At 46.6% G+C, this 19,398-nt stretch overlaps 1 protein-coding gene across 3 annotated transcripts in view; it reads right to left on the bottom strand.

The window, feature by feature from the left end:
• The window catches only part of ADGRL3 (adhesion G protein-coupled receptor L3), an 807,408-nt gene that overhangs the window by 416,071 nt on the left and 371,939 nt on the right, over positions 1-19,398 (bottom strand). For all 3 annotated transcript variants that reach the window (XM_044305816.1, XM_044305825.1, XM_044305834.1), the window contains exon 12: positions 10,351-10,473. In XM_044305816.1, the coding sequence (XP_044161751.1) occupies positions 10,351-10,473 (123 nt within the window). The remainder of the gene's footprint in view (positions 1-10,350; positions 10,474-19,398) is intronic.

Raw genomic sequence — 19,398 nt, 5'->3', positions numbered from 1 at the left:
CAGGTTGCTACGGACGTGGCAATACCTAATATATATTTTTTTTATTTATTTCACTTTAACACAATAATAGCATATTTGAAACAAAAAATTATGTTTTAGTGTCTCCATGTACTGAGAGTTATTATTTTTTTTAATTTTTTATGTAAGGGCTCATTTTTTGCAGGATGAGGTGACGGTTTTATTGGTACCATTTTGTGGTACATACGCCTTTTTGATCACTTGGTACAGCCTGTACATGGTATCGGGCTGCCTTGTCACCCATCGGGTCCCCACTACAGCAGTTTGGGGACCCGATGTGCTCCCTCACCTGCCGCATGCACCTTCTATACCGCGGTCAGCGCTGACTGTGGCATAGAAGGGGTGAATCCGCCGGCATTGGCTTTTTCAGCAATGCAGGCGAATACAGCAGGGGTCCGGCTATCAGGGACTGACGGGCCCCTGCATTGATCGGGCACGCACCTCTTCGTGCCCGCCCGATCATCATGACGAAATAGTATATAAAAATGCGGAAAGTCACTTGTTAATATTTAATTGATGGAAATAACTGATCAAATAACTTAAGTGTGAACTCCGTCTAAGGCTACTTTCACACTTGCGTTCGGAGCAAAGCCGTCTGGTGTCTACACAGATGGATCCGCTTCTATAATGCAAACGATGGGATCCGTTCAGAACGGATCCGTCTGCATTATATTTGAGAAAAAATTCTAAGTCTAATTGTTAGTCAGACAGATCCGTCCAGACTTTACATTGAAAATCAATGGGCTACGGATCCGTTTGAAATTGCACCATATTGTGTCAACTTCAAACGGATCCGTCCCCATTGACTTACATTGTAAGTCTGGACGGATCCGTTTGGCTCCGCACGGCCAGGCGGACATCCGAACGCTGCAAGCTGCGTTCGGGTGTCCGCCGGCTGAGCGGAAGGGAGGCCAAGCGGAGCCAAACTGATGAATTCTGAGCGGATCTGCATCCACTCAGAATGCATTGGGGCTGTATGGATCCGTTCGGGGCCGCTTGTGAGAGCCTTCAAACGGAACTCACAAGCAGAACCCCGAACGCAAGTGTGAAAGTAGCCTAAGTCATATTTAACCCAAAATGGTATAAAAAAACTACATCACATCTCACAAAAAAACAAGCCTGAATACGGGTACATAGATGGAAAAATGTATAATGCTTGGAATGTGGCAACATACTCTTTAACCACCTCCGGACCACTTAACGCAGGATTGCGGTCCAGAGGCGGTCGATTCATTCCTCCTGGACGCATTCCGTGCGTCGTCTCGTGTCGCGAGACGACGCGCATAGCCGGCCCGCGCATTACGCGCTGGCAAAAGTCGCTGCAGAAGTTCGTCACCAGCCTGCCAGCCAATGATCATCGCTGGCAGGCTGGTGATTTTCAAAAAAGCAAACCACAAGCCTGTTAACATATTATATTTATGGGCAGGGCTGCATACGTTTTGGTCGTGGGTAAGGCATGCCAAACCTGAACTATATGGCTGAGTTGTGCCTGGAGCCACGGGCGTGGGTAGGCCTGGAGAGGGCATACCCTATTGGAATGTATGAAAAAAAGGGATGGGAGGGAGGGGTGAGTAAGACGCACCACCAGTGGATAGGAGTAGCGGGTATATATAGGGAACTTACGCCCTGCCCACAAATACAGGCTGAAATCAGCCTTAATACTTATGGGCAGGGCTGCATACGTTTTGGTCGTGGGTAAGGCATGCCAAACCTGAACTATATGGCTGAGTTGTGCCTGGAGCCACGGGCGTGGGTAGGCCTGGAGAGGGCAAAAAGTCAAGGACACTATGTTGACTAGATCAATTATTTGTATTTTCCCAACACGCATGACCTATAACGCCAATAACTGAAAAGCCTGGGAGATCTCCCTGTGTGGACCGGGAACGTACCTGCCGAATCAAGATGATCTCCAGCGCCCCATTGATCGGATAACACGGGCGGGGACCCGGGGTTTGAAGCTGACGATGCTGCCCCGATGTGGCATGAATGGCCCGAAATGACTCTTGGGTCGTACCAAGAGCTGCTAGTGAACTCTCCTAACTGGAGGAAGCCATAGGAACATGGCCTCTTGAATTACCGCTGGTAAAAGGCCAAAAAAGGGTCGCCGTCCAGTGCAGACGACAAATCCCCGAACGCTCGCCGGAGACTGGCTGTGTGCGGGTGGAAGCCTGCTCTGCATTTTTATTTTATTTTTTTAAATTCCCTGAGAGCCGCCCTGATGGCCTGGTTGGACAAAAATGGAAGAGCGACCTGGGTTATTTAGTATGAAGTGGTGTTGGAGGCCTGGTAGGGACAATCCGGTGGCATTGTACGAAGCTTCTGTTGGGAGAGACAGAAAGCTATGAACGCCAATATGTAAGATATTTTGTCCCAGCCACCCTGAGTGTAGAGAAGTCTAACTATCGAACGCTTTCCACCCAGCTCTGTAATTCCTGGTCGTATTTGGAGCTAACGACTGTCTTATGGGGTGTTTCGCTGCTGGAACCGCCTTTACCCTTGTTGCGCATTTCTTACCTTGTGGAGGCCTTGTCTGATTTGAGAACGATAGTGCCTGGAAGACACTTCTAGGAATCTAAGGGGAACATTAATTTGATTAAATAATGTAACCGTGGAAATCGGATGAGGACCACGAGACCCCTTGACCGTCCAGGTGCCCCCTAACTAAAGGCCGAGCCTGGATAGACTGAAGTGGGATGTGGCAGCTTTAACATGACATATAGCGTGATAACAGCAGCGGCTGGGCCTGACGGTCCAGTTGTCACCCAAACATTTAGCTTGTCCTGGGGAATCCAGGAGACGAGACAAATGGCATGGTCCAGGTGACATACAACATTAAACTCAGCCTGGACGATCCAGGTGACATACAACATTAAACTCAGCCTGGACGATCCAGGTGACATACAACATTTTAACTCAGCCTGGACAATCCAGGTAACAGACAAAGACTTAGCTGGTAACGGCAGCGGCTGAACCTGGGCGATCTGGGTGACATGCAACATTGAACTCAGCCTGGACGATCCAGGTGACGTACAACATTGAACTCGGCCTGGACGATCCAGGTGACATATGACATTTAATCTGGCCTGGGCTATCCAGATAACAGACAAAGACATAGCTGGCAGCGGCTGAACCTGGGCGAACCAGGTGACATATAACATTTTAAATATGGCCTGGACGATCCAGGTAACATACAACATTGAACTCGGCCTGGACGATCCAGGTAACATACAACATTGAACTCGGCCTGGACGATCCAGGTAACATACAACATTGAACTCGGCCTGGACGATCCAGGTAACATACAACATTGAACTCGGCCTGGACGATCCAGGTGACATACAACATTTTTTAACATGGCCTGGACGATCCAGGTAACCTACAACATTAGACTCGGCCTGGACGATCCAGGTAGCATACAACATTGAACTCGGCCTGGACGATCCAGGTAACATACAGCATTTTTAAAATGGCCTGGACGATCCAGGTAACAGACAAAGACATAGCTGGTAACGGCAGCGGCTAAACCTGGACGATCCAGGTAACCTACAACATTAGACTCGGCCTGGACGATCCAGGTAGCATACAACATTGAACTCGGCCTGGACGATCCAGGTAACATACAGCATTTTTAAAATGGCCTGGACGATCCAGGTAACAGACAAAGACATAGCTGGTAACGGCAGCGGCTAAACCTGGGCGATCCAGGTGACATACAACATTTTTAACATGGCCTGGACGATCCAGGTAACATACAACATTAAACTCGGCCTGGACGATCCAGGTAACATACAACATTGAACTCGGCCTGGACGATCCAGGTAACATACAACATTAAACTCGGCCTGGACGATCCAGGTAACATACAACATTGAACTCGGCCTGGACGATCCAGGTAACATACAACATTGAACTCGGCCTGGACGATCCAGGTAACATACAACATTGAACTCGGCCTGGACGATCCAGGTAACATACAACATTGAACTCGGCCTGGACGATCCAGGTAACATACAACATTGAACTCGGCCTGGACGATCCAGGTAACATACAACATTGAACTCGGCCTGGACGATCCAGGTAACGTACAACATTAAACTCGGCCTGGACGAACCAGGCGATAGACAAATGACATAGCCGGTATTTGCAGTGGCTGAACTCGACGGACCGGATAACATACGGGCCTGTTTGAGACTGTTCGCTCGTCACTGACAAATCCTCCCGGCTAGGACATGTGTTGGAAGCGATGAGCCTATTACGCGCAAACATAGACCCCTGGTACCTGCTGGCATCGTGAGGCCCCGCCTCCATAATATGAAGCAACCCCGGCCTGCCTATTCCAAATAAACCTTAACTGACCTGTTTGTCAAGATAATATGTATATATTTTGCAATATAGCCCCCGACACAGGCTGGGTGCCGAGCTACTACTGCCCGACTTGCTGCCGGCACTCGATGTGCCCACTGCTTCTTACCTGTGCGGTCTCTGCTGCATTGCGCTTCTCTGTTGTTTTTTTTTTTTTTTTTTTTTTTATAAATAGACTCAATATCGTAACCGTGGACATAGGATGAGGACCGCGAGCTCTCCTGACGATCCTTTAGGAGACTCCTAACTAAAGACTGAGCTTGAATAAACTGAAGGGACGTGTGAAAAGACTTAGCCTAGATAAACCTGATAACAAAACCATGACATATAGCGTAGAATGAGCAGCGGCTGAACCTGGGCGATCCAGGTGACTCGTAACATTTGACTCGTCCTGGGCGATCCAGGTAACATACAACATTCAATTCGACCTGGCGACCCAGGTGACGAGACAAATGACATCTAGCATGGCAACTGAAATGGCTGAACCTGGGCGAACCAGGTGACGTACAACATTTAATTCCTCCTGGGCGACCCAGGTAACATATGAATGACATATCGCATGCTAACTGCAGTGGCGGAACCTGGGCGATCCAGGCGACCTGCAACATTTGACTCGTCCTGGGTGATCCAGGTAAAACACAACATGTTACTTGGCCTGGATTGTCCAGGTAACACACCACTTTTAATTCGGCCTGGGCGATCCAGGTGACGAAACAGTGGCCTAGAGTAGCATCAAGAGCGAGCTGAACCTGGGCGATCCAGGTGACATACGATACTTGACTTGGCCTGGGCGATCCAGGTGACAATACAAGTGGCATATTGCAATTTAACTTCCTTCACTCTTCACTGTTGACTCATGTTTGGCAAGCCACATGCCGCAGAAAAAACGCTGGAGCAAGTCACGTGCAAGTGGAGCCCTGAACCTGTTGATACTGCGACCCCCCTAACAACCACCAGATCCAGCGTGGCACAGCCTCCATGTCACATCTCAGCCCCAGCCCAAAAACAACCCCAATAAGCCCTTAATTCTTGCCACCAACACAGGCTGAGCTCCGGGCTGCAACCGCACGGCTCACTGCTGGCACCCGGCTCACACCCTGCTTCCCCCTGTGACGCCTTCCAAGATAATGATGGGGAAAGTCTGGACATGCTGTATTGCTGAGTGTTCTGCGCCCCTGGCCGCCTTTCAAGGGGAACCTGGAATTGGACTCTACCCTAACTGAACGTGCTGCCCCCGTTTCGTCCCAGCGTGGAGCTCCGGAAGGCAGAGCGAGCGGTAGGCGTGTGCAGGAGGGACATTTCTTCGGCGCTCGGCTGAACATGCCTGGAGGCCCGGCGGTCACGTGTGCGTTCCACCGTGAACCGCACATCATCGGCGAGAAGGGGAGACCGACCTGTGGCCGTAAGTATACGGCGCGCTCCACTGGACAGGTACTCACCTGGTGACGGACCAGAAAAACACTTTAAATATCGCACTATACCGTGTAGCGAACCGAAAACTTTGAAACAACCACGATGCTTGCGCGTGCCGGCAGCTAGATGTGGCTCCTCCTACGAAAGTGAGTAAGACGCACCACCAGTGGATAGGAGTAGCGGGTATATATAGGGAACTTACGCCCTGCCCACAAATACAGGCTGAAATCAGCCTTAATACTTATAAATATGTGTTAAATGGCTTCTGTGCTCCTCTGCTGGTCCTTTTCGTCGGTTGGTCCCAGCAGAGGAGCACAGATCACTGTAAGTGCACAAACACCACCAATTAACCCCTTGATCACCCCTGTCAATCACTAGTGAAAGGGAAAAAAGTGATCAGTGTAAGGCCTCCTGCACACAACCGTTGTGTGCACCCGTGGCCGTTGTCCCGTTTAACGTGGTTTTCTGCAGTCCCATTGACTTTCAATGGGTCTGTGGAAAAATCGGAAACTGCACCGTTTGGCAGCCGCGTCCGTGATCCGTGTTTCCTGTCCGTGAAAAAAATATGACCTGTCCTATTTTTTTCACGGCCAACGGTTCACGGACCCGTTCAAGTCAATGGGTCCGTGAAAATCACGGATGCACACAAGATTGTCATCCGCGTCCGTTTTTTCCTATCATTTTAATGGCAAACTTGACTTAGATTTTATTTTCATTTTTCATGTCCGTGGATCCTCCAAAAATCACGGAAGACCCACGGAAGAAAAAACGGACACGGATCACGGTACAACGGAACCACATTTTGCGGGACGTTAAAAAATACTGTCGTGTGCAGGAGACCTAAACTGTCACTTTTTTTTTTCACCAGTATTGACGGTTAGGTTTTAGGTTAGTTTAGGCCTCTTTGTTAGGTAGTTAGCGTTGGTTAGCGCCCAGCCCACCGCACCGCAGTCACTGATTCGCTGATTAGCGTATCGCTAATCAGCATTGGTACTTTTATAGTATCTGTAAGTGATCAGAACTGATCACAGTCAGATCTATAATAGTATAATAGTGTCACCTTAGCTCGCCCTCCACCCAAAATGCAGTGTTTGCCCGATCAGGCCTGATCAGTCGCCCACCCGTGCGTTCACCCATGCCCGCCCCGCCGCAGTGACAAAAAAATTAGAATTTTTTTTATCACTGCACAAATCACTTTACACGCGCTACGGCGATAAAAAAATCAGTTTTGATATTTTTTTATCAATCGCAGTGGCTTCCGGTACTTCACTAGCCTCCCATTTGTTTGACAGGCTTGCTTTTTTTCTTGGGTAGTCTCAGGGAATACCCCCTAAATTTAGTTGACCAAATGGCAAGTAAGGGGTATTCTTCTGAAGAGGCCAACAGGCTTTCGACCCAGTCGGATGAGGAATGGGAACCCTCATCTGACGAATCCAGCGGGTCAGAATACAAACCTGTAGAAAGCAATGGCAGTCTGACCCAAAGTTCGGACGATGAGGTTGAGGTCCCTGATACAACCAGGCGTACCCGGCCGCGTGTTGCTAGACCACAGGTTGCGCAGGATCCGCTTCAAGGGCAGCAGAGTGGGGCTGGCGCTGTCGGATTACGTGGTGAGGCATACACCAGCAGCACAGCCCATCCTGGACCTAGTACTAGCACTGCCGTAGAACATGGTAAAGTGGCAAGCACCAGAAAGGCAGTTGAAGCTGGTACGGTGGCACGTGCAATTGTTTTCCCCGTCGCAGCCACCGCACAGACAGGCCCATAGAGACCCTAGAGTCCCTGAGGTGCTGGCAAACCCTGATTGGCAGCCCCCAACTTACGCTGCACCAGTAGTTCCCCCTTTCACAGCCCAGTCTGGAGTTCGGGTTGAGACAGCTCAGATCGGATCGGCACTGGGGGTTTTTGAGCTGTTCTTGACTGCGGAGCTCTTGGACTTAGTCGTGGCAGAAACAAATCGGTATGCCACTCAATTTATAGCCGCCAACCCGGGAAGCTTTTATGCCCAGTCTTTCCGGTGGAAACCCGTCCAAGTTTCCGAATTTAAAACTTTTCTGGGCCTTCTCCTCAACGTGGGCCTGACAAAAAAGCATGAATTGCGGTCATATTGGTCCACGAACCCAATTCATCACATGCCCATGTTCTCTGCTGCCATGTCCAGGACACGATTTGAAACCATCCTGCGTTTCCTGCACTTTAGTGACAACAGCACCTCTCGTCCCAGAGGCCATCCAGCTTTTGACCGGCTCCACAAAATTCGGCCCCTAATAGACCACCTTAACACCAAATTTGCAGATTTGTATACCCCTGAGCAAAACATCTGCATAGACGAGTCCCTTATACATTTTACCAGGCGCCTTGGCTTCAAACTATATGGGGTCAACGGTATGGGGTCAAATTGTATAAGCTCTGTGAAAGGGCCACAGGCTATACGCACAAATTTCGTGTCTATGAGGGTAAAGATCAGACCCTGGAGCCGGTCGGTTGCCCTGACTACCTGGGGAGCAGTGGGAAGACAGTCTGGGACTTGGTGTCACCCTTATTTGGCAAGGGGTACCATCTTTATGTGGACAATTTCTACACAAGTGTGCCCCTCTTCAGGCATTTGTTTATAGAACAAATTAACTGCTGTGGCGCCGTGCGACCTAGTCGCTGGGGCTTCCCCCAATGGCTCGTTACCACCCGTCTTGCAAGGGGGGAGAGGGCTGCCTTGTGTAACGAAGAACTGCTCGCGGTGAAATGGAGAGACAAGCGTGACGTTTACATGCTCTCCTCCATTCACGCAGACACAACAATACAAATTGAACGAGCAACCAGTGTCATTGAAAAGCCCCTCTTGGTCCACGACTATAATTTGCTCATGGGAGGGGTGGACTTCAATGACCAGATGTTGGCTCCTTATTTAGTGTCCCGCCGCACCAGACGCTGCTATAAGAAGGTGTCTGTATATTTAATTCAATTGGCTATGTACAATAGTTTTGTTCTCTACAGTAAGGCTGGGAGAACAGGATCCTTCCTCAAATTTCAGGAAGAAATCATTGAGAACCTCCTGTATCCAGGAGGTTCCAAGGCCCCATCCACCAGTGTAGTGAGCCGTCTACACGAGCGACATTTCCCCAATGTCGTTGCTGGTACCTCAACCCAAGCGCAACCCCGAAAAAGATGTCGTGTCTGTAGCAGGAGTGGAATAAGGCATGACACCCGCTATTTCTGTCCTGATTGCCCTGACCACCCAGCCCTGTGCTTAGGGGAGTGTTTCCGGAAGTACCACACACAGGTACACTATTAGCAAAGGGATTGCGTCACACAGGACAGGCACACAGGGCTCTTAGGGCCCTCTCACACAGAGCTGCTGCAAACCTCTCCTTTCACCTGGGACAAAGTGCATAATGTACTTCGCCACATCTCTGGGCGATTTGCGCTTTGCACTTTGTCCCATGGGGAAGGAGAGGTTTTCCTATAAAGGTAAAAAAAGAAAAACAAAAAAAAAAATCACCGGTAAGCAAAAAAGTTAATGTTCTGTTCCAAAAGTTCAATAAAGTTTATAAAAGTTAATGTTCTGTTCAAATGTTATATAAAGTTAATGTTAATAAATTTATTGCGTAACGGCCTTTTTTTTTTTTTTTTCACCTTCTAGGTGGAACAACCGATGAACCAGCTGCAGCACTGATGTGCATTCTTACAGAAGCATTTGCGCTGCTGTCAGATTACACAAAAGTCGGTGTATGCAGCGCTGCAAGACGAGATTTCTCCTCTGCAGTAAAAAAGATGCGTTTGCCAAGGCTTATGAGCTGAGGGGCGGTGTTCATATGCTTTGGCAAACACTTTGTATATTAAAAAAATATAAAAAATCCCGGCAATGATTTATTCATCCATATCGATTGATGTGAATGGAGAAATCGGGCATAATAGCTGAGTGGGTTTGGATGTTGGGCGGAGCTCCTATGTCCTGACGCCTTTCCCCTCCCTTTTTTTTTTTTGGCAGAGATTTTTTCATCCACATTGATCGATGCGAATGAAGAAATCTGTGCCGTTCATTTTTTCTTTCAGCCCAGAGGCTGAACGAAAAAAAAAAAAACTCATTACCCGTATGCTCAATATAAGGAAAATACCAGAAACTCCTTATGCTGGCCATACATGTAATGATTGCGGAGACCCTCAAATGCCAGGGCAGTACAAACACCCCACAAATGACCCCATTTTGGAAAGAAGACACCCCAAGGTATTCACTGAGGGGCATATTGAGTCCATGAAAGATTTAACTTTTTGTCTCAAGTTAGCGGAAAGGGAAACTTTGTGAGAAAAAAACTAAAGAAAAACAATTTCCGCTAACTTGTGCAAAAAAATAAAAATCTTCTATGAACTCGCCATGCCCCTCATGGAATACCTTGGGGTGTCTTCTTTCAAAAATAAATGGCTTGGAGTGATGCAAAAATGAAAAAAAATTCCTGTGAGCCCTTATGTTAAAATAGATTTGGTACTAGATTGCCTATTTAATACCTTTCAGTTATACTTCAGTTTGTGTTTTTTTTAAATAGTAGCATCATTTTTATTTACCATTGCGTCCATTTTGTCTCAGTGTATTCGAAGAAAGTTGAATTGAGCTACCATATCCAATATTCTGTGGGAAATGGAGATCTTCTAAATTCACATCTGTGCTTAGTCTTGCAACTTCAAGTTCTGTTTATAAAATGGAAAAAAAATAAAGCAAGTTTAGAAACTCCATCTCAGTGTATTACTGTGAACTTTAATATTGTTAAAAAAGGAACAAAATTTACAAGTATTATTTCATAGGTTTACAACCCCAATTCTATAAAAGTTGGGACGCTGTGTAAAATGTAAATAAATGCAAATAAAAACAGAATGCAATGATCTACAAATCTCTCAGACCCATATTTTATTCACAATAGATCATAGAACACATTTCAGATGTTGAAATTTAGTTATTTTGCCATTTAATGAGAAAAATAACTTATTTAGATAAGCTGAATTTTTATATTTTAATTTTAAAAAAATTACTTCCCCATAGGGGATTTGAGCATGCGATTGTCAGATTGCTCGTCACATAGATTGCAATGAATTGCCATTGCAGCCTATGGGAGTTTAATTATGGTCCTATGGAGCCCTACCACAGGAACTATTGCTGTGGTAGCCTCAGATTCTTCAGAGGGCTACCAGACCAAATGAATGACTCCCCCAATCTCAGTTTGGAGAAAGCTGCCTCAGATACCATGGCCACGAAATCTAACGTTTGAAATGTCTATTATCTGCATTATCACCAATCACAATGGCTATGACTCCTGCTCAGCTTCTGAGAGGGTGCCATGTTTAAAGACCTGACTTCCTCCATATATGTATGGAGGAGGTCAGGAAGGGATTAAATAGAAGATTATTTATTAGAGTTTTGCAGTGACAGGGGTCAGAAATAACTCTGATCATCATTTAACACGTGAGATGCCTTGGACGTCAAAATTGCAGGGTGCACTTTAGTTAACAAGTAAGTGTCACGGTCATATTGATGTTTGACCATGACGCAGTTGCCGTGCAGACTGGTTGCCGTTGGCAACGTATTGTTGTCGGTTTGCATGTGCATTTCTCCTTTAAGGTGTGTCTCCCTGCGGTTTGGTGAACGAGGGGTTAATTCTCTAGCTAGTGGGGATTTAGGTGTGTCCTGGGTGTGGCCCCTATGTGGATATTACTTGTGGCTTCCTGGCTGGAGTCAGTGGTACTCCAGCCTTGCTTGGTGTTGGAGCTCTGCTCCTTTCCTGGGTGAACTTGCCCAGTCCTTGAGGGCCACCTTGTTGGACATAAATTGTCTTCCTTTTGTATGCTCCTTATACCCTACCTCACTTGTTGTATGTTAGGTGTGGGTTTATGTTCAGGGTGTGTTGTATGTCTTGATTGCTGTTACATGTCTGGGCTGTTGTTGGTGTTTGTCCCTGCATGTATGTAAGACGTTTTCCCTGTGTGTTATGTGCTCCGGAAGGGGGTTGATTTCCGGGAGGGGTGAACCACTACCCTGTATGCAGCGCTGCCTGGGGCTACCATGCACCTTTCGGCATGGGGGTCCTGGCGGAGTCTGGTGTGCTGGATACCTGTGTGTTGCTGGTACGGCGTCCTGTTTGGTGTTAGGACTCCTGTACGTATGCACGGGTTCCAGTCGTGGAGACTTCGGCAGATAAGTGTGTTGTCTTGTGGTCTTACCTGCCGATCCTCTTGCAGAGTATGTTCTCTCCTTTTCCCTGCTAATAGGACTTTCGAGACTCTTGTTCTTCGGTGTCTTGGATGAACAGGACGTCTTCCCCCTGCTCCTAGCTGAGGGATTATCAGGGCGACTCAGGATCCCAGGTTTCCAGGGTATGAGCCATCCTACCATCGGGGTCCGCTCATATGGTGAGGAGTTAGGGAGAGGATTAGGGAAGCTATAGGAGGCGACCTGCTTCCCTTTTCCTGGCTTCTTAACCTAGCAGCTATCCTTTTACATTGTACGGTGGGGGGTTTCCCCCACCGTGACAGTAAGCTGATGATATCATTTATCGTGAATAGTGGATTCTGTGTTATCGATATAGAGGTGTTACTTGTCATTATAATTCTGCCTATGATGATAATGATCATAGCTCCCGAACAGGAAATCTATTATTAGCCCTAGTGGCCAATGTGAAAATGACATGATTTTATACATTCTTTAAAATATAGATAAAAAATTATATTAACATAAAAATGTGATTTATTCAGTAGGCCATTTTCTGATAAAACATTCACATACTCATTTAAAGCACTTTGTTGAAAAGGTGGTGGAACATACATTTGCCCTATGAGATATTAGACTTCTCAAAACTGCTTTAATGAGAATATTTCTGCCCAACTGATCTACTTGGACTGAGCAGAGGTGAAGGGGAAGGGTTTTGCTTACCAGGATGGAGACTCCCCTGGCATGACTGCAGTAAAGTGCATGATAGGTGTACCCTATCCATTGTCTTTTTAATGACAAGATTATCTGCCCCCTCAGGTCCATCTTATCTAATATAACAATATTCAGATTGTGTCCCTTCAAATATTTGTTATCATATAATTAATAATAACCTCACGTTCCATGAAATCACACTACTTGATAATGAAAAAAATACACTTGGAAAATTTAATGCAAATAAGCTGAGATTGAAGTATAAACTGCTAGTGGTGCATGGTCAATAATCACTCAACCAGGGTGATGCACCATTTATTTTGATTTCTGCAGGGTATAGGCAAGGTTCACAGGGTCACATTAATACTGGATGGCATCTCCCTTTGCTGCGACTACCACTCTGGCATAGTAATGGTCATTCAGAAGCTGAATATCCTCCTGTGGTATCTCATTCCAATCTCTTGTAACTTGGACTTCTAGTTCAGTCAAGGTGATTGTTGGATGTTGTGCATGGGAGATCCGTCACTCCATCCAGACATTCTCCATGCGGAAAACATTTGGCAATAAAGCTGGCCAGAAAAGCTGCTTCATGCCTGGAAAAACACATTTTGTAGCGCAGGCAGTATGTTGGAACACATTAGCTTGTTGTAACATCATGTTTCCCGAGTCAAAAAAGGCAGTAGGACTGGTTTTACAATGTCTTGGTCAATGTTCCTTCCAGGAATACCAGAGCGGTATGACCATGGCAGCTAATGTCACACCACACCATGACATCTGGTGTTGGTTCTGTGTGTCTCTGCACTATGCATGATGGCAGTAGGTGCTCCTCCTGCAAACTCTGATGTGGCCATCAGAATGAAACCATAGTGTTCAGTGATGAAAGCATGTTCTGCCTTGGTACTAATGATGGTCATATCAGGACAGCTGCTCCATTCCCGGACAGCAATGAAAAGAGACAGGAGCACTGATGAAGCTGATAACCAGGGAGTGGGAGATAGCACAGGTAGGTACATTATCTTCGTTCTGTGCTGGTTGAGCTCTGCAGACTGCCATGCTGTGTGCTCTGCCCTCCCTCTCCTTTCTTAAGTGACCAACCAGCTGAAGGAATCACTACTGGGTAGAGGATAGGGGGATTCCGAGCCTCTTGTGACTGGATGCAGGAGCTTCTAACCTGCTATTCTGTGAAGAATGGGGAGCATTCATTTGAATGGTGCTGAGTAGCACTGTTTAATGAAAAAGTAGTCCCTTTTTTCTAATCTCTACAACTTCGTTGAGGCTGTGCATTCAAGTTTTCAAATGGATTTGGGACAGTCTAAGACCTAAATCATATACTGTATCAGAGACCGTTAGCCAAAACCACAAATGAAGCTTGCACAGATATAAGGCATAATGGAATAGTTTACTCCTACAGTATGCCATGTTTTTTGTAGGGAAAGATGTGTTGTTGGCGCACCTTCATGGTGCTGGATGCATGCACAGGTATGGTCAAAAGCAACAAATCAAGCACAGAGAAGAGGGAAATTAAAGGATCCACTGGTGATAAAACATTCCAGGCTTTATTAAAACAACTCTTTAAAAATCCATCAAGAGTAATACATCAATATTTGTGTTTCATAGCAGTGACTAAGGGCAAGAGTATTGCCTGAAATGTGTAAGTGGTGACAAATTGCTCTGTGTTGGATTTTAATGGAGTTGTTGGGTAATCACCCACGAATAATGGAATTTCCTTCCGTCTTACTGATTTGTGATGTGTTTTTGACTACCTGGTTTCAGCTAACAATCACTGATGCAAAACACGGATATGTGAATTAGGCCTAACTTGGCAGAACGAGCCTTTAGCAAGGACCTAACATAAATTATTGACTGCTGCATTTGTTGTTACAGTTTTTCAAATGTTTACTTGTGCTACAATATTGTTTTGAAGAGCCTCTGTCAGCATGATCAACCCTATTAAACCAGGCATGCAGCCTGGTAGGGTTGATCATGCTAATAAAACCAATACCCTTATTATGTCTGTGGCCCAGTTGCTGAGAAAAAAGCATTTTTGTTCTTATGCAGATAACCTAACTAGAGAATAGAGGGGCCAGTCAGAGTCCTTGGAACCTCAGTTTGTTATACCCCTTCAACTTTAGTCTATTCCTCTTTCCCATATTGTAGAGGGAATAAAAAAGGAAGGAGGGTTAATCTCTAATCTTCAAAAGAAGAAGTTTGAGAGTACCTTGCAGGGCGCCAGAGGGAGGACCTGTGAAAGTATTAAGGGTTGCATTTGGTTTCAGTTTATGTGAGAGGGATATTAGGCTGCCAGGGGCAAACAACCATCAAGGGAGTTCCTTAATGGGTAAAATCAAGGCAGAGAAAACAGAGGGAAAAAAAGTTTTTTTGCCCCTTTAAATGGCGCCACAGACCCTCAGATGGAAATATATGTTGTAGATCCACTGATTGGAAAATAATTGGGTCTTTCCTATATTGACAGGGCTAGACATCCTGTCTAACCCTGTCCGTCTTGTGTTGGCGACATATCTAGTCTCAGCGCCGGCTGAGTGAGTGTCCTGCTGAACTCCAAGCAAGTGCTGAGACCTGCCATCTTGCCTCTACGCTGTGTCTCCTGGTTTCTGCGTTATAATCTGCGCTGTTTGAAGAACAGGAGACCTACTGAGCAAGCACAGAGATTGGACGATACAGTGCAGATACAAGTAGACATGGCCAGATGAGATGTCTAGCCCTGTCAATCTGAGGGAAGGTGGGAGGGACTGAAGCTGAAGGGGTGTAATAAACTGGTGCTCCAAGGGCTTTGGCTGTGCCCCAGTTAGGTAATTTGAATATGAATACAAATGTTTTTTCTCAGCAAGGAGGCCACATAAGGGTATTGTTGATCATAGAGTTGATTATGCTGACAGATGCTCTTTAAATATGGAGATTAATAAATTTATTTCAGGTTTGATTCGATTTGGGCTTAAATAAATTGGACCCAAACTGAAAGTGCTCATAATTCCCTAAGTCATGTGCGACACTCTGAGATCTCCTAGGACTGTATCCAACCTATTTTAAGCTCTTTAATGCCAAGACAGCATTGGCAATTTCAAAATGATAGCGGCATATATAGCTATGGGAAAAGGTTGAGGGTGGTAACAAGCAGCCTGTTTAAAATCACACTGCATTGATGGATTTAAGCTTTTTAAAATAAAAAAAATACACACATGATGGTATTCGGAGAAGATGGATGCCATCCGTGTGGATCATGAGGAAGAGATGCTTCATTGTCAGCGAAACACGGACAACAAAAAACGGACACACGGATCCAACACTGATCCTTTACAGACAGCTTCAAAGATGCATCACTGACCACCTTCTTACGTATTTGAACAAAGACGTGTGAATGAGGCTTTAAAGGGGTTGTCCGGGTTCAGAGCTGAACCCGGACATACCCACATTTTCACCCAGGCAGCCCCCCGGACCTGAGCATCGGAGCAGTTCATGCTCTGATGCTCTCCTTTGCCCTGCGCTAAATCGCGCAGGTCAAAGGCATTTTGTGGAGTTCCAATGACAAACCCGGTGAGCAGTGAGCCCGGTGACGTCACCGACACTGATGGGGGGCTTTAGTGCTGCCCTAGAATGTAAAAGAGCTAGGGCAGCACAAACTGCTCCGATTCTCAAGTCAGGGGGGCTGCCTTGGTGAAATTATGGGTATACACCTTTAACTTCACATGTACATTGCTACTTGTTTCTCCAAAGTCATCTTACAGTTACTTACCTGAGAATTCGGATCATACTTTCATATCCTAAATCCAAACCTCCTTGGATTTAATTCTTCCTTATTATACTTCCCTATAGTTTGTTTTGTGTCCAGTAACTCCATGTGTACTTATATAGGAATAAACAGATCAAGTACTTTATTTCCAGATTTATGGTCTTTACTTCCAGATGTAAGTTTCAATATTCCTTGAATCAGAAGAATCTGGCTTTGCACGGGTATATTTCATCTATTTCATTTTATGTTTCTGTGTGTTGTAAAAATATATCAACAGTTTCCCTCATAACAGTGATCTCCACAGTGCCTGCCCCTTTAACACTGACCTCCATAGTGGCCGCCCCTTTAACATTGACCTCTACAGTGGCCGCCCCTTTAACATTAACCTCCACAGTGCCCACCCCTTTAACAGTGACCTCCACAGTGCCTGCCCCTTTAACAGTGACCGCACCTTTAACAGTGACCTGCAAAGTGCCTGCCCCTTAAACAGTGACCTCCACAGTGCCCACCCCTTTAACAGTGACCTGCAAAGTGCCTGCCCCTTAAAAAGTGAGCTCCACAGTGGCCGCCCCGTTAACATTGACCTCCACAGTGCCTGTCCGTTTAACAGTAACCTCCACAGTGCCCGCCCCTTTAACAGTGACCGTATCTTTAACAGTGATCTGCACAGTGCCTGCCACTTTAAAAGTGACCACCACAGTGCACGCCCCTTTAACAGTGATCACCCCTTTAACAGTGACCTTCATAGTGAATTCCCCTTTAACAATGACCTTCACAATGCCCGCCCATTTAACAGTGACTTCCACAGTGCCTGTCCTTTTAACAGTGACCTCCACAGTGGCTGCACCGTTAACATTGACCTCCACATTGGCCACCCCATTAACAATGACCTCCACAGTGCCTGCCCCTTTAACAGTGACCTCCACAGTGCACAACCCTTTTTACAGTGATCACCCCTTTAACGGTGACCTTCATAGTGAATGCCTCTTTAACAGTGACCTTCACAATGCCTGCCCCTTTAACAGTGACTTTCACAGTGCCCTTCTGTTTAAAAGTGGCCCCTGCCCCCATGCAAGTTGCAGTGTAGTTGTGCAGTCATACTTCATATGACTGAATATTTAAGGACCTGCGAACTGCTAAAACCTGTGATTAGTTGTTATGGCTGGCTTCTATTGGCTAATGCAGGTCATTTTTTGGGAATATCTCAGGAACGGTACACCCTAGAGAGGCTGAGACTTGGTCTAAAACCTTCCCGGACATCTGATGTACCTATGTGCAAAATTTGGTGAAGGTCGGTGCAGTCGTTTGGTCGTGCATAAAGAACGTCCAGACAGAAAGACATCTGGACAGACAGACAGAAACTCATTTTTATATACAGGTATATAGGAGACCTGCAGAAGGACCCGGCTTCGCACAGGTATATTCCATCTATTTCATTTTATGTTTCCGTGTTTCGTAAAAAGAAATCAACAGTTTCCCCATAACAGTGACATCTACAGTACCCGCCCCTTTAACAATGACCTCCACATTGCCCGTCCCTATAACATTGACTACCCCTTTAACAGTGACACTCATAGTGGTTGCTCTTTAATAATGACCTTCATAGTGCCCGCCCCTTTAACAGTGAGCTCAACAATGCCTGGACCTTTAACACTGACTACCCCTTTAACAGTGACATTCATAGTGGCGGCCCCTTTAAAAGTGACCTCTACAGTGCCCGCCCCTTTAAAATTGAACACCCATTTAACAGTGACCTCCACAGTGACCGCCCCTTTAACAGTGACCCCCATTGTGCCTGCCCGTTAAACAATGACCTCCACAGTGCCCGCTTCTTTAACATTGACCACCCTTTAACAGCAGCCTTCATAGCGGCGGCCCCTTTAACAGTGGCATTCACAGTGCCCGGCCCTTTAACAGAGACTTCCATAGCTCCTGCCCCTTTATAAGAAATCCACAGTGCCCGCCCCTTTAGCATTGACATCCACAGTGCCCGCCCCTTTAACAGTGACCACCCCTTTAACAATGACCTCCACAGAGCCCGCACCTTTAATAGTGACCTCCACAGTGTCCGCCCCTTTAACATTGACCTCCACAATGCCCGCCATATTAACATTGACCTTCATAGTGGCCGCCAGTGTAACAGTGACCGCCACAGTACTCGCCCCCTTAACAGTGACCTTCACAGTGCCCGCCCCTTTAACAGTGACTTCCACAGTGACTGCCCCTATAACAGTGACTTCCAGAGTGCCCGCCTCTTTAACAGTGACCTCCACAGTGCACTCCATTTTAATAGTGACCTCCACAATGTCTGCCCATTTAACAGTGACCTCCACAATGACCACTCCTTTAACAGTGACCGCCCCTTTAACAGTGACCTCCACAGTCTTCGCCCCTTTAACAGTGACCTCCACAGTGCCCGCCCCTTTAACAGTGACCTCCACAGTGCCCACCCCTTTAACAATGACCTCCACAGTGCCCACCCCTTTAACAATGACCTCCACAGTGCCCACCCCTTTAACAATGACCTCCACATTGCCCACCCCTTTAACAATGACCTCCACAGTGCCCACCCCTTTAACATTGACCACCCCTTTAACAGTGACCTTCATATTGGCCGCCCATTTAACAGTGACCGTCACAGTGCCTGCCCCTTTAACAGAGACCTCCACAGTGCACACCCCTATAACAATGACTTCCACAGTGCCCGCCCGTTTAACAGTGACCTCCACATTGCCCACCCTTTTAACAGTGACCGCCCCTTTAACAGTGACCTCCACAGTTCCCACCCCTTTTACTAGTGACCTCCACAGTGCCCGTCCTTTTAATAGTGCCCACCCCTCTAACAGTGACCTCCACAGTGACCACCCCTGTAACAATGACCTCCACAGTGCCCGCCCCTATAACAGTGACCTCCACAGTGCCCGTCCATTTAATAGTGCCGGCCCGTTTAACA

This window comes from Bufo gargarizans, chromosome 1 (genome assembly GCF_014858855.1).
Source record: "Bufo gargarizans isolate SCDJY-AF-19 chromosome 1, ASM1485885v1, whole genome shotgun sequence".
Classification (NCBI taxonomy): Eukaryota; Metazoa; Chordata; class Amphibia; order Anura; family Bufonidae; genus Bufo; species Bufo gargarizans.
The sequence above is the reverse complement of the archived record's forward strand: the minus strand, read 5'-3'. Positions and strand labels throughout refer to the sequence as shown.